This window comes from Oryzias latipes, chromosome 21, assembly GCF_002234675.1.
Source record: "Oryzias latipes chromosome 21, ASM223467v1".
Taxonomy (NCBI): domain Eukaryota; kingdom Metazoa; phylum Chordata; class Actinopteri; order Beloniformes; family Adrianichthyidae; genus Oryzias; species Oryzias latipes.
The window spans coordinates 13,521,319-13,548,995 of record NC_019879.2 but is presented as its reverse complement, the minus strand read 5'-3'; the positions used below and the strand labels follow the sequence as shown (position 1 = coordinate 13,548,995).

General features: G+C 40.0%; 1 protein-coding gene across 4 annotated transcripts in view; it reads right to left on the bottom strand.

Moving 5' to 3' along the window:
- Positions 1-27,677, bottom strand: part of lrch1 (leucine rich repeats and calponin homology domain containing 1) — a 119,213-nt gene that overhangs the window by 26,715 nt on the left and 64,821 nt on the right. For all 4 annotated transcript variants that reach the window (XM_011489505.3, XM_011489506.3, XM_011489507.3 and 1 more), the window contains exons 5-13: positions 26,591-26,727; positions 25,966-26,096; positions 16,164-16,251; positions 15,344-15,449; positions 13,457-13,572; positions 8,959-9,029; positions 6,528-6,614; positions 6,020-6,091; positions 2,196-2,232 (exon numbers count right to left, since the gene is read on the bottom strand). In XM_011489505.3, coding sequence (XP_011487807.1) covers positions 2,196-2,232; positions 6,020-6,091; positions 6,528-6,614; positions 8,959-9,029; positions 13,457-13,572; positions 15,344-15,449; positions 16,164-16,251; positions 25,966-26,096; positions 26,591-26,727 — 845 coding nt within the window. The remainder of the gene's footprint in view (positions 1-2,195; positions 2,233-6,019; positions 6,092-6,527; positions 6,615-8,958; positions 9,030-13,456; positions 13,573-15,343; positions 15,450-16,163; positions 16,252-25,965; positions 26,097-26,590; positions 26,728-27,677) is intronic.

Here is a 27,677-nt window from a genome sequence, read left to right as displayed (position 1 = left end):
CATGTGCTGCTACAGATCGCGTCAAACGTTCAGAGGAAGAAGGTTTTACTGCTCACAGACTGGAAGGGGGAACATTACTCTGACACAGTGTGTTTCAACCTTTTTTGAGCCAAAGCACACTTTATCTTTGATAAAAATCCCGCGGCACACCAGCATCCAAAAATTAAAAAAGGAGAAACTCGTAGTCTGTGTTGATGTACAGTCCCTCTGCAGTCTCACATGCATTTTTGTGATAATTGTGGAACAAAAAAGCTGGAAGTTGCAGCTTTTTTTTCTAAAAGATGTAAAAAAAGTTAGTTTTCAGAAATCATTTTCGACTACATTACTTGAAATTTTACCCAGGTAGTTTTTTCCCTCCATTTTATTAACATGCAATTTTATGTCATTTTTGAACAATTACATAATCACAATATGTTTAAAAATGTTACACACAAAAAAAACTAACATTATATTTCTGTTTTCTGTAGTTTCACAAAAAGTGAACACAATGAAGTTTTATTAGCTTTTCTCTTGTCTTAATCAAAGATGAAGTCTTGAAATCTTTAACAAAAATGTGTTATTTCTTTTTAGATAATTAAATGGTTTGAATTTAGTTTAATTGTTTCTGTTTGCCACTTCACCTTAATCCTGTTTCTTTAATGTTGTTATTACTTCTTCTTAAATTTAACATATAAAATATTCCAGATATTATTAGAAACGTGTTTCACTTAGAAAGATGACTTGGACCAAACTCTGGAATGTTTGGCTGTTAATAAACACAAACCTTGATGGAGAACTAAACTGTTGACCTCTGATTTCATCAAAAAGATTTAAAAACTATTTGATGTGTGTTCGTTGTAGATTTAAGATGTTTTACACTGAGATGCTGTCACCTTAACCCTATGCATCATGGGAGATGTAGTGTGAAAAAGGACGCCGATACAAGACAGACTTGCTTCTCTGAGCCTCATTGTTTTGTTCACTTGTTCCACAGTCTGATACCGGATTCTGTGGAAAGCTACACCGCTAAAAACGAGCTTTAGCTGGTATTTTTGTTAGAACTGAGAGACTATATGAGCAGAATCAGAACAAGGAAGTGAAGACTTTAACCACTTCTGATTGGTCAGACTGATGACGTGTGGTTAAGCCTCCAAGAATGATTGGCAGAGACAGTTAAAGGGGCGGGACTGTCCCGAAAACAGAGCTGAAGATGCGGCTAAATCGCGGTACCGCCATTCTTATCAAAGTGTCTTTAATAGAATCAAATAAACACGAAGAAAAAAGTATTTTATGATCTTTCATATTCCAAACTACTCAGTGATTTAACAGGGCCTGTTTGGATGAACAAACAGCTGATATCCTGGAGATGGGAAATGTTTTGTTTTGTCACACCGGTTGAAAACACTTCTCTAACACAAGGCTTCAAACTGACATTTGAAGATTGAGAAAGTATTTATGTTAAGTAAAGATGCCTTTCAGTAAGAGATCTATTATGTAGAATGTTTTGGATCGGCATTAGCACATTAGGAAGCAGAGTTTCAAAATAAAACATCATCATTAGTGAAGTTATGTACAAAATCTTACATTACATAAGCTACAGTGAAAAGCTTAGTTTTTAAAACGACTTAAAACCTGAATAATTATCAACTGAAAACATCAAAAATACCTTTTTCCTTGTAAAAATTAAATACAACTGAAATAATGGGAAGAACATTTCATATTTTTGTTTTTTAAACATGAAAGCATTCATTATTTTGCTCTGCTCTGCTGCTTCAGTCCTTCAACAACTAAAGCTTTATCATTGTTGAATCACATCTAAAATTAGCTAATTCCTTTAAACCTGTCAATCAAAAAGGGTGCTGATTGAAGTAAGTAGTTTGGAAAGTCAATAGGTTTAGCACTTAACAGAGAAAAGATTCCCAGAGACAAAAACCAAAACAAATGACAAAGAAAGACTATGCACTCCTAAAATATAATCATATGGTTTAAAAAAATGTATCATTAGCTGATATTTACCTATTAATTTATTCATTCATATTTTCATTTGTACGTTTTGAAAAACTGTGAGAGAAAACGTGATTCTAAAGTGAAAAACCTCTGGTCTAACATCATAACTAAAGTCCTTCTCTTCAGTGTCAGAAGAAAAACTGCAACTACAACACATGCTGAGGAATCATGCTCATCATCTTGCAGTTTAACTGTTTCTCAGACCGTACCTTTGGCCTGAAGTCGCCATCATCGCTGTCCTGCCCACTGAAGAGATAGAAAAGAAAAAGAAAAAACATCAACTTTTCCCATCAAGAAAAATCTACAGATCACTTTTTATCTAAATCTAAATGGAGCCTTGCAAGCTGAATTATTTAAAAATCTCACTTCATTTTGACAAATCTAATAAATAAATGGTGTCCGCTGTAACACATCTGTAGCTAACTTTCCAGAGGAAGGAGAGGGTTTCTTTTCCAGACACGGAAGGCTTTGTTTGCATCTTTTCACAGAGAAAGTTGAATTTGCCACACAGTTGTAGCTGACACCAAGGAGTGTTCAGACACAAACTTTCAGAGCTTATAGGGCAACCAGTAGGCCTGATGTGTGTGTTTGTGTTTGTGTGCAGTGTTAGCAGAGATCAGTGCACAGACACTTGTTTATGTCTTTATTTACCACATCTTTATCCCTAAATATAATAAGTAGGAGTGCAAAGATTCATTCTGACAACGATTTGATTCGAAGTAATATTTGTGGCTAATTCGAATCAATATTTGGGTTGATTTTGAACGATTCAATTCACTGACCTAAAATGGATCCAGGAAATCTTTAACCAAAACTTCAACCGGTGTGACTCAGAGAGAAATACCTGGATTTCAGTATCAGTATTAATCTCCATTGCAGGTGAAGTTTTCTACATTCTTTGCTTTTCTTGCAAGATAATCAAGTGTATATGAAATATGTGTTCAAACAAACAAGTAAACAAGAATGAATGTCAAATCCATTCGCAATTTGCAGAAGTTCAGCCCACTGTTGTTTTTCCACATCCAAAGAATCCAAAGGGAACATCTTGGAACATTCTAGCACACAGTATGGTCTCTTGTCTTTGCCAAAGACACATTGGACTGGAATGATGGACTGATCAGTTTTTGCTGGCATAACATGTGTTGTCTGCTGTGATGCACTTGGTCGTTTTTAGTAAAACAAACCTACCATTAGAGCTATGACGGTGTGGGATTTTTGATCACCGCGGTGATGAAGCAGCAGGATTGCGGTTAACTGCACCCCCTGAACATAAATATCCCCCGGCAGCCACGTCGCAAATGAATACAATTCATAATTACAACACACTCTACTTAATTAACAAATACCAGTAACAACTAACTACTACTAATATAGCTAATGGACTAACTACACTGACCAAAAATATAGACGCAACACTTTTGTTGTTGCTCCCATTTTTTATGGTAAGAACTCAAACATGTGAAACATTGTCCACATACACAAAATAACCAGTTCTCTGAAATATTCTTCACAAATCTGTCTAAATCTGTGATAGTGAGCACTTCTCCTTTGCCAAGACAATCCATCCCACCTCGTAGGTGTGCCATATCAAGATGCTGATTACACAGCATGATTATTGCACAGGTGTGCCTTAAACTGGCCACAAGAAAAGGCCACTCTGAAATCTTCAGTTGTATCACACAGCACAATGCCACAGATGTCGCAAGTTTTGAGGGAGCGTGCAATTGGCATGTTGATTGCAGGAATGTCCACCAGAGCTGTTGCTAGGGAATTGAATGTCCATTTCACCACCATAAGCCGTCTCCAAAGGCATTTCCGAGAATTTGGCAGCACATCCAACCGGCCTCACAACCGCAGACCACGTGTAACCACACCAGCCCAAGACCTCCACATCCAGCATGTCCACCTCCAAGATCGTCTGAGACCAGCCACTCGGACAGCTGCTGAAACAATTGGTTTGCATAACCACAGAATTTCTGCACAAACTGTCAGAAACCGTCTCAGGGAAGCTCATCTGCATGCTCGTCGTCCTCATCGAGGTCTCGACCTCACTCCAGTTCGTCGTCGTAACCGTCTTGAGTGGGCAAATGCGCACATGCGATGGCGTCTGGCACGTTGGAGAGGTGTTCTCTTCATGGATGAATCCCGGTTTACACTGTTCAGGGCAGATGGCAGACAGCGTGTATGGCGTCGTGTGGGTGAGCGGTTTTCTGATGTCAATGTTGTGGATTGAGTAGCCCATGGTGGTGGTGGGGTTATGGTATGGGCAGGCATATGTTATGGGCGAAGAACACAGGTGCATTTCATTGATGGCATTTTGAATGCACAGAGGTACCGTGACGAGATCCTTGGACCCATTGTTGTGCCCTACTTCCAACAACATCACCTCATGTTGCAGCATGATAATGCACGGCCCCGTGTTGCAAGGATCTGTACACAAATCTTGGAAGCTGAAAACATCCCAGTTCTTGCATGGCCAGCATACTCACCGGACATGTCACTCATTGAGCATGTTTGGGATGCTCTGGATCGGCGTATACGACAGCGTGTTCCAGTTGCTGCCAATATCCAGCAACTTCGAACAGCCATTGAAGAAGAGTGGAAGAACATTCCACAGGCCACAATAGACAACCTGATCAACTCTATGCGAAGGAGATGTGTCGCACTTCATGAGGCAAATGGTGGTCACACCAGATACTGACTGGTTGTCTGGGTCCCCTGACCCCCTCAATAAAACAAAACTGAAGATTTCAGAGTGGCCTTTTCTTGTGGCCAGTCTAAGGCACACCTATGCAATAATCATGCTGTCTAATCAGCATCTTGATATGGCACACCTGTGAGGTGGGATTGATTGTCTTGGCAAAGGAGAAGTGCTCACTATCTCAGATTTAGACAGATTTGTGAAGAATATTTTAGAGAACTGGTTATTTTGTGTATGTGGAAAATGTTTCACATCTTTGAGTTCATACCATAAAAAATGGGAGCAATAACAAAATTGTTGCGTTTATATTTTTGGTCTTTGTATATAGGTGTTGTAGAATGACTGTGTGTGTGTGTCAGTGCGCTGCATGTGTAGGAGGAAAGAGCGCGAGTGAGTGAGAGCGCACAAGTGTGTTGGGGGTGCATTAATGTTTGGTGTTCCGGAGTGAAGAACAGTAATAAAAGGTTTTCCCCAGAAGAACGGTGATTGATTCTTTTTATTTTACGTTATTACCTTTTTATTATTATTAAACCGCTCTGGAGTAGAGATGTGACGGTGTGGGATTTTTGATCATGAAGCAGCAAGAGTCGCGGTGTCGGAACTCTTGCAACCCCCCTCCCCCCAACACAAAATCCTCTTTCGGGCGGCCACCTCGCACACTCAAGAACGCACGCTGCTTGTAATGGAAATTAATACAATGGAAATTCACCCAGAAGCCCTTGAAGTTTGAACACAGGACTAGCAGGAAAAGTAAATTATTTGCAAGGATGAATGTGTTTATCATAGTTCAAATCACGCATGACCATCTCATCACCACGCTGATGCTGTGATGCAGTTATCGTCACACCCCTACCCCCTACCATGTCTCAATCCAAATCGCATTTTCCAATTTCAATTCGATTATCGATTTATCTCATTTTGAAACGATTTTTTGATGTTATTGGTTGATTCGATTTGATTCTGCCTCAGACAGATCGATTTAGTTCGATCCTAGGAATAGAAGTCAATTTGTCGATTCATCGGTTAATCGTTACACCCCCAATCATAACCATTTAAAAGAAAGCTAGAGTAATTTTTGGCTCTGGCTTATGATTGGACATGATGCGAATATAACCACATGGAAATACTTAGCACCAAAAGGGGAAGGGCCTTTTGGACATGGTGTTTGCATGGCAGAAGGGCTTTCCTAACAGATGTGATCAGTTTTACATGTAACCTTTAGAAAAACTAATGATGCGGTAACAAACATGAGAATAAGATCAGGCAGCCCTAAAAAAAAGCCTGATGAGTCATTTCCGAGCCAGTTTAAAACAGAGATGATAGAAAACCTACTTTATGGACTCTTCCACTGTGACCATCTCCACCGGGTAGAGCTGCACTCCTGACACATCATCGGTGTTTACCCTGAATTCAAATGCAGACAAAACAAACAGGAAACTTCAGCGCTGTGCATTTGTTTTTAAAGAAGTTTGTGATTGACAAATCATCAAAGATCCCTAAAAATAACAAAGTTGAAGATTTTAGTTGGAAAAGAAAATTAAAACAGGTGTATTTCATATCAAACTGTAAGTCAATTTCTTGCAATTGGTTCCTGTAGTGTTGGTGTTGGACATGCCAATGCCTAAAAACCATCATCTGGATGCAAAATGACAAAAGAGGAGCTTGCTGATGCAGGATCTTAACATCTGAAGCAAGTATAATTAGTAAAGAACATGTATTTTTTTATGAAACTTACACTTCCACACATTCAAGACTTCAGGAAACCATGACAGGAAATGTACTTTAAAAATGATTCTTCCACTTGTAAACATGTTGTAACAACCAGGATTGGATGTCTTACCTGCTGGGGTCCTGCAGGAGCTGCACAGCCTCCTTCAGCTGGTTGATCATGTTGATGTGGAGCCCTGACGTCTCTGGATGCTTTGAGCTGGAATTATTATAAACAATTCTATAAATAAATCTGCACTACATCCAGTATTGAATCTTTTAAGGCAAAATCTAGCAGAAATAAATGCTATAAATCCCATAAATGATTTGTGGAATTAAGCAGAAATGGAAAATAATGTAATTTTTAAGTGATTCCTTTGTAAATGATAAGGCTAAAATTTTACAACTAATAGAAACACATCCCTTTTTAAACAAACATAATGGCGTTTTTAACATTTCAATGTTATTTTCTAACAGCTTTGCAAAAGTGATACATTGTTTTGATATTAAATGTAATAAAGCTTTAGTTTCCCAGCTTTTCTCTGGGATCCTGATTATTCAGCTTAATGCATTTGGTAAATGGCGTACACTTGTATAGCGCTCTTCTACCTTCCTTGAAGGTCAAAGGAGCTTTACAGTCACAGTTCCATTCACACACACATTCACACACTGATGCCGAACACTAGCGCCAACCTTCCACCAGAGGCAAGGTGGGATTCAGTGTCTTGCCCAAAGACACTTCGACTCATGGGCAGTCAAGGCTGGAATTGAACCTGCAACTTTTCAATGAGGGGTCGACAGCCCTATCACTGCACCACGGCTGCCCCATTTCTCTGTATCTTGACAATGTTATTTGATTTGTGAGTGCTCTGGACTTGTATTTGCTTCAGAAACATCTTTATAAAGTGCTAAAACTAAATACAGGATTTTCATGACTATAAGGCGCACTTAAAAGTCTTAAATTTTCAGCAAACTGCAGGGGGCGCCTTATGAGGTGCTGTGCTTAATGTGTAATCGTGAGGCATGGAAGAAACGCAAGCCAATGCGTGTGTGCTCTCAGCTCCGGAGTCCCACGCTCCCGTGTGAAGAACAAGGAGGGGGGAGGTCAGGCGCTGAGCGCAAGTGAGTCTGGTGATCAGTTAGTTTGTGTTACACAGTTAGGGAGAACAGTAAAAAAAAAAAAAAAAGGTTTCCTCTAAAAAAACAGAGACTGGTTCTTTTATTAACCCACTCTGGAGGGTCTGAGGGTCCGAATGGGGCGTCAACGTGCCCGCGCCTTAACACCCGATGCGACTTTTGTATGTGTCAAATACTGAGAAATCCCCCATAACTGAGACCGCGCCCTATAACCCGGTGCGCCATATGGTCGTGAAAATACGGTACTTGTCACTATCCAATCTGTACCACGACCCGATCGGTACCCTGCCTTTATTGAATCTTACGTCACTTCCTATTGTCACCAACATTGCAACAGTTAAGCCATTTGAATTAGATCAGCTCCCGGTAACATTTCCTGAAAATTCTGCCTTACGACTGTCTGATCTGTTTAAACGATCACACAAATTTATGCTTTCCTCAAAAACCGAGAGCTTGAATTACAGCTCTGTAAAATAAGACAAATGGCGCCTGAATGCAACACAGTATAATCTCATGCTGTTGTCATTACAGACAATAAAATTGTTATTGAATTGAAGTCACAGGGCTTGCAGCCAATATTTTCTCAGATCGATGTTATTATTTATGCGTTGGAGAACTGAACACATTTTCTTCTGAGTAGATGCTCCTGGGGTCACTGCAGCTACTTTTGCAGCCAAATTAACAGTTGATAACATGGCTGTGTTAACTAAGTTAATAAAGAGTGGCAGTATTGTTGTACACTGGGGAATAAACTGCCGTACAGAAGAAGAAGAAAACATTTGCAGATGCATGGTACAGCTGTGCAGCCCGACTTTGCACATGTGAAATAAGCAAGCCTGATCCGTAACTTTTTTCTTTTATTGTCAACATCAAAATAAACCTTTCAATTATTGTAAACATTTTAAGAAGTACCAATTTTTTTTAATCTCAAATTTCACATGAAATAGTGCTGATTTTCATTGATTCTGCTGACATTAGATAAACAGAGAAAATGCAGATTGCATTGTTCCCACAATATTTACACATAAAGACAACTCTGAGAGGTTTATTTGTCACATGCCCCTACAGTTGCTGCGGTTATCTTTTGATTTTGAGACATTCGTATTTTCCCCTATTCCTCCTTATTTGTTATATTTAACATTATGTTCTCTTATCTGCCACAAGTAAAATTTTCATACAGTTTTGAATGCTTATGTTAATAGATAAATCTGCCAGATCAGTTTCTCATCATACTATGAATGCTATATATACACTGGATAAGTTGTAGAAAAAAATCATACAAGTATTTTTGTTTTTCTAAAGACAATGAAATGTATCGGTTTAAATTTCTCTTTAGAGCCTGGGTTTTTCCCCCCATAAAGTGAAATAATCACAAATAAAAACAAACACAAAAAAGAATCCCAGGAAGAAGGATCAGATGAACTCACGTTGGGTCCGTTTGCCAGTGTGAGTCTTCTTCTATCTGGAGGGGCTCGTCCAAGTCTGCCACTGCCCGGCCCTGAAACACACAGAAACATGAGCAACGGTCACATGACCCGCAGCCTCTTAAGCCGTTGGCCCAAAAATGGAGACATTACGCTGGTCTCCTCGACACAATGAAAACACTGTGCCGGTATCTCTCCCTTGTTTGTTCCTTCCATCCTTGCCTTTATTTAAGATGATAAAACTTCTAAGAAATGAAGAATGGAGCATAAATGTGGGCCTCCACTCTCAGCCAGAGATCTCAACCTGCTTCTCAGAAACTTCTGGATCATTTCCAAACTACATCAGAGCCTTCAGGTTGTTCTTTTCTCCTCACTATCCCTTAAATGGTCCGACTTTAATGGTTTCACTGATGCTGAGCCAGAATCTATACCTAAAACAGCTCCATAGAGAGAGTCCAGTTTCATCAGTTTCCAACATTCTCTTTGCTTTTGTTTCTGAAAACTTTGTAGCAACTACAACTGTTTTAAGCTTAAGGTTAACCATAGATGAGCATCAAAACAGAAAACTCCAACACTTTCAATTTGTTTTTCAACAAAAACAAGCAGCTGTGGAGTGTGAAAAATCTGTTGGATTATTGGTTTCATTTTTCAGAACAAGATGACACAATTAAATCTGGGTTGGATTCATTCACATAAACCTTTCAGGCTCTCCATATTTGACAGATTTTTCATATGTTGAAGGCATTTTCAAACATATTAAACATTAAACACTTAGGAAACCCAAAAAACAAGTTGAAGACAAAAATGGCAAGCAATATTGGAGCTATCCAGCCGTACAGTTTGGATACAAATTCCAGCTCAGAAGAGGAAAAAAAGACATTCATGGATCTATTTTTTTGAAAGTGGATGAATCAGAATGGAGCGGAGCAGGAAGCTCTGTGTATTTTTTGTCACAAATACGATCTTTTTTCTGCTGCTTTTTTTGTCTGCTCCTGACTCATATTTATTAGAATATAGAAATACTCATTAATGCAAATTTGAGCTTAATTTTCACAAGAACATGTTAAAAACATCTAAAACATCTTTTCATTGGAGTGGGTCTTTAAAACTTTGGAATTGTTACATGTGAACATTTAGAAAACATACTGCCTACTAATGGGAATTATTAACAAATGTCAAGTCAGTTCCAGGCTCAGAGATTTAGCTCACACGGCTGTTCTGATTCCCACTCTAAGAGCAAAGAGGAAGAGGATGGAGCCACAGAAAACACTTGCCATCCTTAGCCTCAAAACACCACGCATCAGCAGTCCACACTTACAGGAACAGACCTTTTTCGCAAAAACCGGAAGTACGTCATCAACGTGTAAACCTAGTTCCGGTTTGTGCTTCGCTGGCGGAGGAATGGCAGAGCCTAGAGTGTTTTCGAAGAGCCTGAGCTGTGTTCCGAAGTTCACCAGCACCGATGTGATGAAGAGTGTGAAGATGCAATCGTCCACTAAAGGAAACAAATTGGACATGGGATATAAATTCGTCCACGAAGAGTTTATCCACCATTACCAAGGTAAGCTTCAGCTAGCTTTAGCCATAGCCGCATCACCGGTAACTCTGTGTGTTTACGTCAACTGTAAATCCTGGTGTTATTAATTTGTAATATAAGGCATCGCAGTGAATATGTTGTGTGTATGTTTAAGTGAAAAGGCATGAGATTAACATAACACCCAAAAATTTGGTGAAGCTGTAAATAAGAAATGTTAAGTTGCCCGTATGCGTGTTCATTTTGCTGCGGTTGCGGCACTTTCTTCACTTACTAGTATTATTTTTCTGAAAGTATGGTGAGCAGAAGTCCTCTTTTCCTGGACATGTCCTCTCTTTTGATACTTATATAATAAAATAACATTGAACATAGATGAAATGTAATTATATTTGCTTCATGTATGCAGCTCTGAACACCAATTACTCTCGATGAAATATCTCACAAACTCACTTCACTCCTCTTTTTTACAAACTCAAATCTGGTCACCCTATTGACAGTTATAGTTTCATGTCATTCTGAACATTGATGTAGCAACATAAGTATGTCCTAATTTTAACCTATATAATTTATTGTGTCTAGATATCACTGGACGCAGAAAGTGCCAACCTGAAAGCTTTCGTCTGCAGTTGTGTGGCTGCTAAAGGATTTTGCAATCACATAGTTGCCATCCTGTTCCAGACCGCACATTATTCACAGCTGGGTCTGCAGGCTGCTCCACCCCCCTGGCCTGCACGAGTGGCTTGCAAAGATGGCACAGGTGGGTTTGTGATCATATTGTCATTATTTTTTAAGAACGTATGTGTATCCATAACAACTCTAAATTATTATAAAAACACCCCAAGTAGTTACTACAGACTTTAATTGCTTTCTGCCTTTTACTTATAAGGGAATCCATCCTGAACCGGTTAGTGAGCTGATGGTGCAAAAACCCAAAACGGTTGGCAGGGACGGTCAGAGGTCCACACTGTACAAGGCATATACAGGTAATTAACTTTTTGTTGCTTTGTGAGCAAGTTAAGTTTTTTTTTTTTTTTTTAATCTTATGACTAACCAAATTATGGTTACAGCAGATATAATGAATTAAATTGAAATGTAGTTATGCACTTATGTCTAACTTTTGTGTGTTGTGTTTCTCTTGTGTAGGACCACAGCCAGATCCATATGATGGCATCTGGAAGCAGATTATGCCAGGTGCAGCCCCAACCTCTCATGGTTGTGTTGGATGGGTTTCTGAGATGGAATGAAAGAGAACTTGGATATATATTGTGGCAAATGCATGAATGCATACCTTAAATTACACTTATCTTGTCTTTAACAATCAGTTCAGCCTTCTGTCTTACTGTTGATCTGTAATGTTATTTTTTATTGTAAATGTTTGATGTTATTTGCATACCAAAAAATTAAACGAGGCACAATTTTGACCAAAATTGTTTTATTTGTTCATCTAATTTTTTTGTGTAGTCAGTCACATTTCAACAGAAAAACATTACGAATATAACAATTATATTTAATTAGATTTTAAGAATATGTGGAAACACTAAATTTTTCCATACTATTTGCACATTATACATTATTTACATACCAAACATTAATTCACTCTTCAAAACAAAAAAGTCCATGATAATTTGCCAAAACACGGCGGTTAAGCCACATCTGATTCACACTGCCCATCAGTGTGAGCGGCACAGAGAGTTCCTGATGTGAAAGGACTTTATCCTACTGATCACTCTTTCCACCATAATTCTGAGGCGGGTGATGGCTGCGGTTTGTTCTGTTTCCTCCTTGCTGAATTGAGTTGAAAGCTTAAAAGGTGGAATGATGATCTTAGATCCAATGTCAGTTAGGAGGTCTTGAACGAGGAACTTTTGTCCGCCATGACATCGTCTCCTGGCTCCAGCAAAGGAACTTGGCTTCTAAGTCATGGATGTAATCCAAAGCCTCATCCAGAGCACCTGTGAAGATAAAGAAATTAAAAATCAGTCTTAATATATTAATGCTACCTTTCAACACAACACAGTAATCATGTTTTGAAAAGTATGTTAAGTATTTAATTACAAATACATTTCATTTATTTTTGTTAAGGAAATTACAAAATGACAAAATGCTCAAAAGTGATTAAATACATGTAATTAAAATAGGTGAGAGCATGAACATCTTTTATTATAAATATTAATTTGTTCAGGTAGAAATGCATGTATCCAATAACGGTACACATAGTTGACTAACGTTAACCAAACACATTATGAACAACCTTACCTGCAGGTGGGTGTGTCACGTAGTCGTGATCCATCTTTACTGTCTTAGCTTAGCCACCATGTCGCTAGTATCTTCACAGCTTAGCTGCATAGCCTGACGTTTGAAGTTCTGTCATATTCTGACTCCCTTCTCAAAGGATCAGTAAAGTTGTTCCAAGGGAAAATACTCGGGGCAACACCACTCTTCAGGCGACGAACGACGCAGCCGCACCACAATCCCGGAGCGAAGTTAGTAAGTGCCGGCAGCAGAGGGTGCTACCTGTGTTTACATTAAAACTATGCCCTTCATCTCTTCGGATCGCCTATATCCATTTGGGTTTCAGGTTTGGATCCACAGGAAAATAATGAAATGAAAGGTAAGGCTGTTTTTGGTTGGAAGACGAACAGCCTGGAACGCAACAGAGACTGCAACTCTTCGACTCTGCCATTCTTCATATCTGCTGCTACGCTAACAGGAAGTTGTTTTACACGTCATTGACGTATTTCCGGTCGAAAAATGCGGAAGTGTGAAAAAGGTCTACTCTAACGTGAAGAGACAGTTTAGGCTCCACAGATGAAAAAACATGGACTCCACGCAGTCCAGTGAACATGACAGTTAGTCTAATGTGAGTGTGGCATAATTCATACAGTAAAGCGTCGACTGCTTCCAACTCTGAACCACAGAGCCAAACACCATGAGGAGGAGGTGGGGAGATGTACTCTGAGCCCTTGCCTTAATGTAGCTGATGAAGCGCTCGCTGAGAGCAGAGTCTCTGTAGCTGAACTGATCCTTCAAGGCTTCTGTAGGGCTCTCCTCGATCAGACGCACCGAGTCAGAGTTTGGATCAGCTGAAACGGCGAGGAAAAACATGTACATGAAATAGTTCTGGTTTTCATTGATTCTGCCAACAATTAATAAACAGAGGACATAAAGAGAGCATGGTTCCCATTCAATAATAACTAGAAAAGAAACTGCTGTGATTAAACGTTATATTGTGGTTATCGTGTGATAAAAAGTTTAGGTTAGAAAAATTGGTAACTCAATGTCAATTTTAAATAACAGAAACAAAAGAAAACAAACACTTTCAAAATCTGTTTGAATTGTAATCGATTTGGACGAGTCATCCCAAAAGCTGCAGCTTCTCTATTGGTTTCCTCTCACATTGAGCTAAGAGAGTGAACCAAACTGCCAGGACAGCATCATGAAGCCGACAACTGCCTGTATAACTGACACTGACTGCTGATTGGGCTTTGTGTTTCTATACTTTGAAAGAACCATTAATAGATGTCTCTGCATCACATTGTTGGTTCACTGATTCTGTGTTCACAATGTAGTGAACTACACCAGGGTTCACTTGCAGGTGAAATGAAATCCATTGTGTTTTAAGGCTGCGTTTCATGTTATATATTAAATCTCAAACAGTGGATAACATGGGTGGTTTTTCTAACCCATGATCAGGTCCTCTACCAGAAGCCTGGGAGCTTGAGGATCTGCCCAGTATCTTAGCTGTTCCTAGCACTGCACTTTTCTGGACTGAGAGGTCCGAGGTCTTTCCAGGGATCTGTTGTAGACAATGCATTGCATTGTTGTAGACCTTTTCTAGCTTTTTAAGGCTGAATAGGATCTTAAACATGTTTACATTTAAACCACACACTGAGTTCAAGTTCTTATCAAATGTGTCAGGCTAGTTATTAAGGGTTATAACAAATCAGTCACTGGAATCGTCGCACAACACAACTCAATCCAGAACACAACATTTGAATTTGTGCTAAAGTACAGCCGTCAGGCAGTCAGTGAACACGTTTCTTAACATTGTTCATAGTCTGCTACAGAGATGGATAGACGTTCCTCGGCTCATTTCAGCAGCTGTAACCTAAATCGAGCTGATTGAAGTCTATTTAAACTGGGTCTCTAAGGACCTGCGGCTGCTCTCTATTCAAGCTCTGCTTCCAGAAGCATTCAGGTCCGACGCTAAGCTGCAGATGGTGACGGAGGTCACGACAGTCCATGTGTCACACCAGACAGAACCAGGGCTCCTCATCAGACTCTACACATCTGGTTTGGTGAACAACAAAAGTATGACGCTAAGTCTTTAATTACTCAGCGTAAGCAGAAAAACATGGACACATTTGTTTCTGTTTTATTTAAACAGGTTGATTTCTACAGAAAATGTGAAGTGAATCATTTGATTTTAGATAAAATAAGTACAAATGAATTTCATTTTTATGTGAGGTGTTATTAACCTTTGATAAAATATTTTAGGTTGAAAAAAAAAGAGGTAAAAAAATACATTAAAAAATCAGATGTGCGAAAGTTATCAGAACAATAAAGAAGCAAAGCAAAGCCCAACATAACTCCTAAAGGAACATAAAAGGCTGACATTGCTGGTTTTTTGTTCAATTTGTTACAATTAACACAATAAATACTTTTCTACCTCCTTATTTGGAAATGAAGTGTTTATTTATGCCTAACTACCTTAAACCAACACAACGTTTTGTTATACTTTGACATCAAGGTTGAATTTTTTTCATGCAAGATGTGACAAAAGGAGAGACCTAATGTGAAAAAACACTGTGTCATAATTTTGCTGTTGTTTTTGTGTGTTTGGTTTGTGTTTACCTGACAGAGAGCTGATGTGTTCGCTGGAGTCGTCTTTGCTGAATCCATCCTCCTCTGTGATGTTGCTCATGGGCACGTTGAGACCCAGACTGTCTTCATCTGAGGGCTTCAGCAACAGTCAGCTTCAAACTCTACTATTTTAATTAAATTACAGTCACTTTCCTCTTACCCTTCAGGAAAAATAATTTTGCTTTTTATTATCTCTGCGCAAAATTCTGTCAGTGATGATTGCAACAACAGATAGAAATAGAAACCAGAAATCTAGACGTCCCAAAGTCTATTAATTTTCTTTTTTTAAAATATTTTTTTGCATCAAAAATCACTTGAAAACCAAACCGTCTTGATTGTTTTGATTAGAAAAAGGCAGAGCTCCACATTAGGCTTCTTCCACACATATAGAGGGATTTTAACAAAACATTATTTTACTTAAATCAACATTCATATAGAGTTTTTAAACTCCACCATGTGAACAGTAGCCTGTAGTTTGTCATGTCAGATTGTAACACTTATTTAAGTAGTTTTACAGCCTTTTCTTCTTTGTTGACATGAAAACGGGGGACAAAAAACAATATGGAGACATTGTGCCACTGTCCTACATATTGTAGAGAGGCACTGCTAAGCTTTTACACTGAGCGTGTGCAGAAATGGCGTGCTTCATGCTTTATGGAACAGAGATGAGAAAACAAGAAGAAGACACGTTTGTCTGAATGGTGACTTCATATCAAGTTTTTTTTTTTCCAAACCAAAGACGAACATTAAACATGTGACACAGACACACATTGTGTTATCCAGACCACACACACAGACTCACACTCAGTACCTCAGTAGCAGACAGCCTCTTGTCTCCGTTGTCACTCCCGACGCCCGAGTCACAGTCCTGCTTCTTCTGCTGCTCCATGTCCTCCACACTGCCAACACATTTCACAGGTTACACATCTAATACACTCACAGCAAAAGGAGGTGTGTGGGTGTGTGTGTGAGATTGAGGAAGAGTCTGGCTCCGCCCCTTTGGCTTTCTCTACAAACTTTCAGGTTGCACTCACACATCCCGCTGGAAACAGCTGTCTGCTCAGATCAGAAGCTGAAGCCCACAGATGTCTTCACCAGAACTACTGGAGCTCTGACTTGTTTTACTTTGCCACTTTCACATAGATCTGACAGAAGATGAAGAAAATACTGGATCACACTGGCCTCAAATTTACCTCTGAAGATAATTGTGCCGGTAGTAATAATAATATGAATGGATTGGATTTTTCTGCACTTTTCTAGATGCTCAAAGCAAACACAATGTGCATCTATTATTCCTTCATACTTGGTGATGGTAAGCTACAGATGTAGCCACAGCTGCCCTGGGGCAGACTGACAGACGCTGGGCTGCCTACGGCCCCTCTAACCATCACATTTATACGAATTCACACACCAGTGGAGTCACACTTGAGGCAGGGAGGGTGAAGAGTCTTTCCCAAGGACAAAACAACAGTTGGCTAGGGGGGAGCCGGGATCAAACCGCCGACCCTTCTGACCGACCTGTTCAACAACCTGAGCCACTGCTGCCCCCAACGTCAGCCACACCCACCACGCCATTCCTCCATTCAGAACGCTCAAGCGCATCTGTGGACTAGCTGTACATGTGGGTCTTAATTCAGATGTAAAGGCCCTTTATTGAGCATTGTTCACCCAACCTTTCTCCCTTACGTGGAGGTTTGTTTTTTGGTCAAAGGCTGGAAGATGCTTTCAGCTCTGAGACTGGTCAATTAAGCCACAACAGACAAGGGTATAATGAAATCTGACGAGTGGATGAAAAACCTGCAGGGTCGGGTCATCAACTGTAGAACCCCAAATATTTAAAATATTTTATGATATTTGTATATATTCTCCATATCAGGGTGAAGATTACAAATTGTTCATTAGAAGTAACAGGGCCATTTGCCCCAGCTATACTGTAAATCATTCAGGTTTTGAAGTCTTAATATTTTTTTTCCACATGGAGGTGGTAGTGTGATAATCTGAGGTAGTTAAATGTATTGCTTTACTAAAAAGGAATTACAGGCTTTCCCTCATTAGGGTTTCCTACATTTCAAGTCTTCTAAATCTTCAAAACTGTAGGAAGGATGTCAGAGGGGAGATGGTTCGGTCATTAATAGGTCTGTTGTAAAAGTGTTTCAAGTTTTTAGACAAAATTAACAAACCTGTGTTGTTTTCCAAGACATAGTTCCTGCAGAACAGCAGGAGTTCATTAGAAAATTTCCATTGATTGTGGGTGGGACTGTAGGCACAGAGCAACCCAGTTCCCCTTTCCCGTTAAAGAGAGCTCTCTGTTTACACGCTCTTCAGCTAGCTTACAGCCCCTTGAAACCCCAACCTATCGTTACTGGTGCAACGAAAATGGCAAGTAATATTGGACCTATTCAGCCATACAGTTTAAAGTCAGATTCCAGCTCAGACTGGGAAAACAAAGACATACATGGATCTATTTGTCTGCAAGTAGATACATCAGAATAGAGAGGAGCAGGTAGGACTCAGGTGTGACCCGCCGACTGTAACATCTACGTCACTGCTACACGCTTTCCCGCTTTTTCCGTCAACTCCTGATTCACAACAATTTGAAGAAATACTAAGAAATGCAATTTAAAGCTTAATTCATTTTCTTTATATATGTCCTCCGTCATAAAAAAAAAGTGGCAAAAGAACATGTTTAAAAACACCCAAAACACCATTTTCATTGGAGTGGGTCTGTTTTTAAACCAGGGGTGCCCATATGTGGGCTTTCAGGGTCGGCCTCCAACTAGTATTCTAGAAACCCTGCCTTATCTCCTGTTGATTACCTGGACCAGGTGTGTTAAGCCAATAGGGAGTTTCAATGGCAGGCTGGTTGGAAAACTTGTTGGACACCAGCCCTCGAAGCCTGAAATTTGAGCACCACTGATTTAAACTCTTTGTGTTTTTCTGCTGTTTTTAGCCATGTCTCTGTGTGCCATAATCACAGCTATGATCCACTCCAACTCTAATCAGACCAGATTTTTGAGTCCCAAAACTGACCCCCTCTTCACGCTGTACACATCTCCAACCAGAATATATTACTTGACGGTTAATGCACTGACATCAGAGCACTGCCTGTGTTTGTTTTATTTTGGCAGGACGTCTTCTTTGATGCAGCTTGACAGAGAACTGAGCCCCGTGCTCATCTGGTTCACTTTACAAGTTAATGGAGTTTTAAAAATAGCATAAACTGGTTTCTGCCTCATGGAGGGAGCAGCAGTCTGCTCTTTAAAGACTTGCTTACTGAGACGGCTGCTTTGCATACACACTGTATCACAGGTTCCTTAACTGCTCTGCAAAGCAGGACCCTAGAGGCACGTTTACCTCAAACTAAAGGAACACAGGCGTGTGTGGAAAAAAACAAAATAACACGCTGTCTGACGCTCTCATGGAGGTCCACGGATACCCCAATGCTTCTGGCCCCATCTCCACGTCCTCTGTTTTTTGTTTTTGTTTTTGGAGGAACACTGTAAGAGTAACCTGATTGATTGTGTCCAAAATCCTTTTGGATGCTTAATGTTTTTTGGCTCCAGGCTGAATCCCCTACAGTACACCAGTGTTGGTGAAGGTTCTCATTCATTTAGATGGCATTGTCTTGAAGCTGAGTCATAGCAACTGGAATTAAAATCTTCTTCCTTTGAACGTTTCGCCAGAAAGGAGAAGATTTTTAAGTCCAGTTACTGACTTAACTTCAAGACCCACATTACAGTGTTCATAAACAGAAAAAAGTGAGCTGAAAGCAAACCAATCAGTGTGTAATGATTCATGAAAACCATACTCTGCTGCCTTTCAAAATAAACTCACAGATTCACCGCAGTGCCAGCTGCAAAAACCACTGCGGCCACATCAGTCCCAAACTCCTTCAACATTTCTCCTTGCTACATTACAATGACAATTGTTATGACAAAAATGAAGATCAGAAGTTTCTCTAGAGCTACGTACACACCAGGCATCTATTCAAGAACGCACTGAACGTGGGTCTTTGAACGCGCTTTTAGCATACGGTGTTCACACTAGACTGTCACTACCAGATATTTATGTCACTACTAGATATTTATGTCACTACCAGATGTTCATACGTCTGCAGTTGGAAGAGGCTTGGTGAGAAATGTCAAAGCGATGCAAATCTGGTGAATCTTCCTCCAGGCTTTTGCTTTCACAGCTCTATCCTGATACAGTACAGACCAAAAGTTTGGCCACACCTTCTCATTCAAAGAGTTTTCTTTATTTTCATGACTATGAAAATTGTAGATTCAAACTGAAGGCATCATAACTATGAATTAACACAAATGGAATTGGAATTATATACATAACAAAAAAGTGTGAAACAACTGAAAACATGTCATATTCTAGGTTCTTCAAAGTAGCCACCTTTTGCTTTGATCACTGCTTTGCACACTATCGGCATTCTCTTGATGAGCTTCAAGAGGTAGTCACCTGAAATGGTCTTCCAACAGTCTTCAAGGAGTTCCCAGAGATGCTTAAAACTTGGCCCTTTTGCCTTCACTCTGCGGTCCAGCACACCCCAAACCATCTCGATTGGGTTCAGGTCCGGTGACTGTGCAGGCCAGGTCATCTTGCCCAGCACCCCATCACTCTCCTTCTTGGTCAATTCTAACAGTCTATTCAGAAGGGCTATCAGCTGTGTATCCACCTAACGTCTGCACAACACAACTGATGGTCCCAACCCCATTTATAATGCAAGAAATCACACTTATTAAACCTGACAGGGCACACCTGTGGAGTGAAAAACATTTCAGGTGACTACCTCTTGAAGCTCATCAAGAGAATGCCAAGAGTGTGCAAAGCAGTAATCAAAGCAAAAGGTGGCTACTATGAAGAACCTATATGACATATTTTCAGTTGTTTCACACTTTTTTGTTATGTATATAATTCCAAATGTGCTAATTCATGCACATTTTCTAATTTATCTGTTGTGCATGTAGTATAAGACAAAAAAGAAGTGAAGAAAGGAAACTTGGTAAAAATGAAAGAAAGTATAGACGAATTTTAAAAAGCTGTTTACACGATTTCTATTTTATAACAGATAGCGGATAAATCAAAAAGATGATTTCATGGATTACTTTTATTTCTTTTCCAAGCAGTGCAACAATGCCGGACTTCTCTGCAATGTACATATGAGATCAGCGCCGCTTTATTTGTTCCTCATTTTCGCTGACAGTCCTGACAGTGAATACCGAGCTTTGATGGCTTTTTCTAGCCTGGATTAAGAAAGACAAAGAAAAGCAGGATAATGGAAGGACAGCTTTTAAAGGATGTGTTGGTGGAGCAGAGCTTAAGTGCTTTTTCTCTCCAGGAATAGCAGCACTTTTGTCAGCCACGAGCTGTCGAAGAGTTCAGGAGTTTCTGAAACAAGACTCAGTTTCAGATGAGCAGGAGGAGTAAGCAGGGCTTCAGAGTCTTCTTTCTCTTTCGGCTTTTCCCATCAGGGGTCGCCACAGCGAATCATCCTTTTCCACCTCACTCTATCATGGACATCTTCTACCCTAACATTAGCCAACTTCATGTCCTCTGTTAAGACATCCATATATCTCCTCTTTGGCCGTCCTCTTGCCCTCCTGCCAGGCAGCTCCATCTCCAACATCCTTCTACCAATATATCCACTATCCCTCCTCTGAACATGTCCAAACCATCTCAGTCTGGCTTCTCTGACTTTGTCGCCAACACAGGCAACATGAGCCGTCCCTCTGATGTACTCGTTCCTTATCCTGTCTAACCTGGTCACTCCTAAGGAGAACCTCAACATCTTCATCTCCGCTACCTCCATCTCAGCCTCTTGTCTCTGTCTCACTGCTACCGTCTCTAACCCATAGAGCAGAGCTGGTCTCACCACTGTCTTGTACACCTTTCCTTTGAGTCTTGCTGGCACTCTTCTGTCACACAACACTCCTGACACTTTCCTCCACCCGCTCCAACCTGCCTGCACTCGCCTCTTCACCTCTTTTCCACACTCCCCATCACACTGAACTGTTGACCCCAAGCAGTGGCGGTTCTACCCTGAATTACTCCCCGGGCGAGACCCTCCCCAGGCGCCCCCCCCCCCCCCCCCCCATAGTCACAACAGAACTTTGTTTGTCTTTGTCAACTGACATGTTTTATTCTCATTGAAATTAAGAAGTGGATACAAAAGATGTCAGAATTCTGAACAGCATTATAATAGTTATCAGAACACAAAAAATAAAAGACCATAAGCAATGCAAAAATACAGTTAGCTAAGAAATATTAAATCAATATTAAATAAATAACATAAAATAAATATTTTAAAAACATTTATGAATTGGAAATTTAAATTTTCATGTTCTATATCGATCTCTACTTCAGAGAAGAAAAATTAGCTCATGTTTTCCGTCTTCAATCCTTTGATTGGAACATTTTTAGTTATGACCTGTTGAATTATGTTTTGTCCCCATAGATTTGCAGTAAATGGTAAATATTCATTTTTAAAACTACCTACAGATTAATGGAAATTCTATTGGCTAAAAATATAACCCCACATTTGTAAAACAAATAAAAAATAAACTTCATATGCAGGCTCAAAATTAACCTCTAAATCCCCAGTTAAATGTCAAAAAAACATTGTGAAAACGTTTAGGCTGTCACAAACGATTATTAAATTTAAGACCAATCTCAAATTATTTGCCCCATTAGCATCTTATGGCAGCAGCAGCATGCTGTGTAACCATCACAGCTTTTTTAACATTATGAGCTAGTATACAACAGCAAAACCCAACAAAACCTTTGTGTCACAGCAGAGCAGACAGACACATGAATCATAACTAATGTTACAAGTTAAGGCAGAGCAAATTTTTAAGAATAAAATCTAAAAAATAAATAAAAAATGACGCTATTTGCAACATTTGAGCCTACTTCAGTGTTGGTCATCGACCAAAATAAAGTTTTCATCGGCAACGTTGTTGTAGGGCAGGTAGCATTAGAATTTAGAAAAGACATGCATCAAGCTGTGAGGACTTACCGTTTTCTTTATCTCTTTTCTCCTCTTCTTCTTTTCTTTCTAAATTGGGCACCAGATGGCTTTGACCTTTTTTTCTCCATATTTTAGATGTTTTTGGCGTTTGTTTGGCATAAATGTCCTCACGTCACGAAGAAGACATCAAGTCTGTCGACTGAACCAACTGTCACCTTAGTGACAGCATTGTTTTGTGTTGCCATTTTTTCATTTGGGCATTTAACACAAAATTAACCCAAAAAAGAAGAATGTAGGTTATAGAATGTCACCTTATGACTGACTTATAAAGAGGTTTTATGAAGTAGATTCAAACCCCCGCCCTTGTCCCCACCTAGCCACTTAATTTGGAAGCGTCCCACAATTGAACTGATTCCCCGCACCCCCCCCCCCCTTTCTTCATACATTTCCAGCAGGAGCGCGTGCAGCTACAGCCAGGGGCGCTGATTCGCTACATGACGGCGCAGTCGCAGTTTTTACTTTTATTTTTTTCATCAAGCCCGCGACCGTCGCCTCCCCTGAAAGATGAGCCCGCCAGGTTTTGCGCATGCGCAAACGCGGTGGCGCTCCGTGCTCCCCCCTCGCCCCCTCCCTTCTTCTTCACACACATTTGTGTCTACTTCTCAAAGACAGGAGAGCGCACAGCTGCGGGGCGAGGGCGGCGGCGCGGCCAGGTTCAGGCTGTTACAAACTCACAAACTGTGACAAAAGTAAACCAATAGTGGTGCATATAATATTTTACAAGGGCTGAGCCGCCGGTGCCGCCCCCCTTCAGTTTTCCGCCCCAGGCCACCGCCCGGACGGCCCGTGCCTAGAACCGCTACTGACCCCAAGTACTTAAACTCCTGCACCTTCTTCACCTCAGCCCCCTGTAACCTAACGCTTCTACCTTGATCCCTCTCGTTCAGACACATGTATTCTGTCTTACTACGACTGACCTTCATGCCTCTTCTTTCCAGAGCAAACCTCCACCTCTCTAGCTGTAAGCAGGGCTTCAGAGTCTCCATCACTATTCTCTATGTATTTAATCTTTTCTGATTTCTGCCTTACACATTTAAAAAAAGTATCCTTCTTTGTTTCACTTATTAGTACTTTCTTATTCCACCACTTCTTTTGGTGGACTGCTGTAGTTGTTTAAAATTCTTTCACATATGTAACCAGATGTCATGTACTGCTGACACAATCAGACATGTAGCTCTTTTCATTGTCTTTTCTTTGTCCAACGAACAAATAATTATACAGAAAAAACATTTTTTCAGTATTTCTTACTGTTCTTTCTCCTCTCTCATTTGCTGGCTGTTGTGGTTCCTGTAAGGTTAAGTACCACTCTGGTTTTCACTTCTAATTTTTAGAAAGTGCTCCTCTTCTCCACATTCTGTACATCTTTACTCGTCACCCTTCACTCATGTGAAAGCTGAAGAGTTGTTTCCTCGTTTATTTGTTTGTCATCAGAAACAGTATTGAATCATCTCTCTGCGCCAGGCTGTGTGCCAGCAGACAAGTCACATATGGGGGGGGGGGGTACTTTCAGCTGACTAATGGGCAATTTAGCTTCAAGCCAAGTTAGACCACTGTTCACTATTCCCAGCCGCTCCGCTCTCCCAGAATACAATACTGAGAAAACCTAATAAAGGTCAAGTTCTAAACTGTTGCAGTGTGATTCTGGTAGATGGGTTGGAATTTACATGAATAGAAATGGGTGTTCTTTTCTTTTTCAATATTCAAAAATTTTCCCCAGAAATCTTCCAAATGATCATTAGTTTCTTATGTATTCATGTGTGTAAAAAAAAAAAAAAAACAACTTTTTTTTTCAGTTCAAAAGGTTAGAAATCTGAAATCTATATTGACAATAGAGCTGCGACGGCGTGGTATTTTTGATCATTGCGGTGATGAACCAGCAGGAGGCGCGGTGTCGCGGTTAACCGCAGCCCGCCCACCAAACAAAAAATCCACCAGCTGCCTTGTCACAAATGAATACAATTACAACGCTGTATTATTTATTAACAAATAACAGTAACAACTAACTACTACCTATCTTACTAATGAACTAACTATATAGGTGTTGTAGAATGTCTGTGTATGTGTGTCAGTGCGCTGCGTGTGTAGGAGGAAGGAGCGCACACAAGTGTGTTGGGGGTGCATGTTGATTCTTCTGCACCGGACCGCTCTCTAGCTGCGCGCGAGCCTTCACCTGTGCTCTCTGGTACAGACATCTTCTCAGAATATTATATATTGCCGAGTAATAAACGAGACTGCAGACACTTTTGTCACCTTTCCAGTAGCCATGAAGCCTGACACCCATGAAGAACAAGGGGCAGGAGGCTCCTTTTTTTTTATACGGACATGTAACGTTGCGCTGCACAAAATAGTTCCCAAACAAAACATATATTATATTATATCATATTCATCGAAATCTAACAGTGCACGTTCATGTTTGGTGTTACAGAGTGAAGGAGAAAAATTGTTAACCCCTCCCGAACACAAAATCCTCCAGCGGGCGGCCGTGTCGCGCACTCAAGAACGCACGCAGCTTGTAATGGAAATTAATACAATGAAAATTAATCATTAGAACGCAGTAAATTTGTCGTATTTCCTCGCGAGATGGAAACTTCTATTGTAGAATGAGGATGTGTATGTGCTGCTGAAACCGCATGCGTGTGTGTAGGTAGAGGGAGCGTGTGCAGCGTAGAGGGTGTGAGAGGTGCGGCGGAGGGATTGAAGGAGAACAGTAATGAAAGGATTCCCCCAGAAACCTCTGATGTCTGAAGACAGGACTAGCAGAAAAGGTAAATTATCAGCAAAGATGAATGTGTTAAATGTGTTGATTATAGTTCCAATCACGCACCATATGCAGAACTTTCAAAAAATAAAAAACTTTCAACAGCAAAAAAACGTGCGGTGATGCGGTGATCGTCACACCCCTAATTGACAGTTTTATTTCTCACAGGATATGTGTGCAACTTTAAATGGTTCCAACCAATAACTTTTGGAATGAACCTTTATATCCTTTCAATAGTCGAATTGATGAAAGGAAGTAGAAGAGAATTCACTTAACCTGGACCAAGTCAAAGACTTTGTGTCCGAATTCCCTCACTACTCCTTAACTACTAGAAAACTATACAGTGCTGGACTGGACTATCCAGTACCCTAGATTTTAAAAGTAATCCATGCTCAAAACCTTTTTTTGAACACCAAGTATGACATCATCATCAATAAAAACCTAATTAATATGAACATTTTACAAAGACTAAATTATGAATCCACTATTTTCTGATGATAAAATCTTGAATGGTATTAAATGGTGAGAAATTCAGATTTATTTGTTTGACATTAAAAGTCGTTCAAACGCAATGTATTGTGGTCTATATTCACCAATCAGGTGAGCATTGATGCACACTGCTTTTTGTAGAGACTTCTGAGGAATTTTTAGGGCACTGGATTTTGGAATTGTACATTCAGACAACCTGATAAAATGTCGAATGTACTGTAAAGTGCACTAAGTATTGAGAAGTGAAGGAATTCGGACACAACCTTTAGCAAAAACACAGAACATATTTCAACGAAGCAATGCAGTGCTGAGGTTGCCATGGTGACCAACCTGCCAGTAGTGGGTCGTGATAGGGTGAGTCGCTCCATGACGGGCAGGTATAGAGAATCAGGCATCTTCTCGCTGCGACACGCTTCGATGCTCAGATATTTGAATATGTGAACTTTGCCTTTTATGCAGATCTGGGGGAAAAAGAGTTGGAGGAGACATCAAGTTGTTTTTGTTTGTCATGCTTGGACTCTATTTCTTCCTTAATTGACTCTTCTAACCCTTTAACACTTTTGTTTTTTTAACACAGGTGTTGTGATATTATATTAATGTGGATCAAGGGAGAAATGAAACACAAATGCCCAATCGAGGCTTGAACCTGATCTCCATCTGTCCCTTTAGCTCCTGCCATTCACTCAAATAACTTTTCATTGAGCTTTCTGGATCATTGATCACCATACTTTGGGTTTCAAAAAGCAGAATAAGCTGTTTTTTCAAGAGTAATATCACAGAAATTGATGTTGAAACAAAGGAAAACAATTGGAAAAGTATTTGAATAAAACAAGAAATTAAAAAATGTAAGTTTTTGTTAAAAAAACTGACAAACATTCAAACTTCATTGAGAGACTTGCAGTACAACTGAAGCCTCAGCTTTGTAGATCACCGTGGTGCAGATCGGCGGGCGTACCTGTGCAGGTGGGCTCTGCAGTGGGTTGTTCTCTAACTGGAGTGACTGGAGCTGCTTCATGTTTCTGTAGCACACCGGGATGGTAGACACTTTATTGCAGGAGACATCAAACTTCACTAGAGGAAGGTCGGCCAGGTCTGCAGGTAAACACAAAGTGGTTACATTGGAAAAAAAAATCAAGATTGGACCAACAGAGGACGTGTAAAAAAATCAGGAAGGTGAACGGTTCGCTTTTTCCCCAGACCTTTGAGATGATAGAATCTCATGACTGAAGCTAAAACTGTATTTGCTCAATCTGGTCCTTCTGGCAGAAAGTACTGTTCTTCACATTTTTGAAGAAAAACTGATGAGATCGGATTTTTAAAGATCTCTTAATGTCATAAAAAATAATTTCATAGTTAGAACCTTTTGACGGGAAGCTCATGAGAAAGACTGCAGCACAATAAAAGCTGCATTTATTGAAATGTTTTACTTGGATGCAGCTTTAATAGCAAAACACACACAGTACTAAAACTAGATGCTATTAATAGTGGTTTTAGAGCTTGGATTTTGTGACATTGAAACAAAACTTTTCTCTTTTTATTTTAAAATCTTTTTCCTTAGAAGAGTAAAAACAAAATAAGCCATAAACCCTACAGGTTTTTTTAATTTAGTTAACAAGAGTCTCGCTCAGCTAAAAACCACCACCATGTTTCCCACCAATCAGAACAAAGAAGCAATTGTTCGTAGTCGTTTGAGGCCAAATGCCTCCAATACCCCAAATCCAATAAACCTGGTTGGCTGAGGGCCTTCGAACTGTGAGTGTCTGATCTTTAGCTTTAAAGAGAGGTATTGACAGTTGACCGTTTTTAAATGAAGTTGGGTTCTTAAGATGAAAGCTGAAGTTTCAGGAAGTGACACCTGCAATGGCTTCTTCTAGATGGGTATTGTTGAATTTCTGCACCATCTGTTAACCTAAAACCTCCCAGAGAGAGGAAGTAGAAATGATTTGTCATCTTGTTGGATAAAAATAGTAAAACTGCATCGTAGAAATGTCAGTGAGGGCATCGCTGTTCTAAAGGTCAGAAAAACACACAGTGATATACTC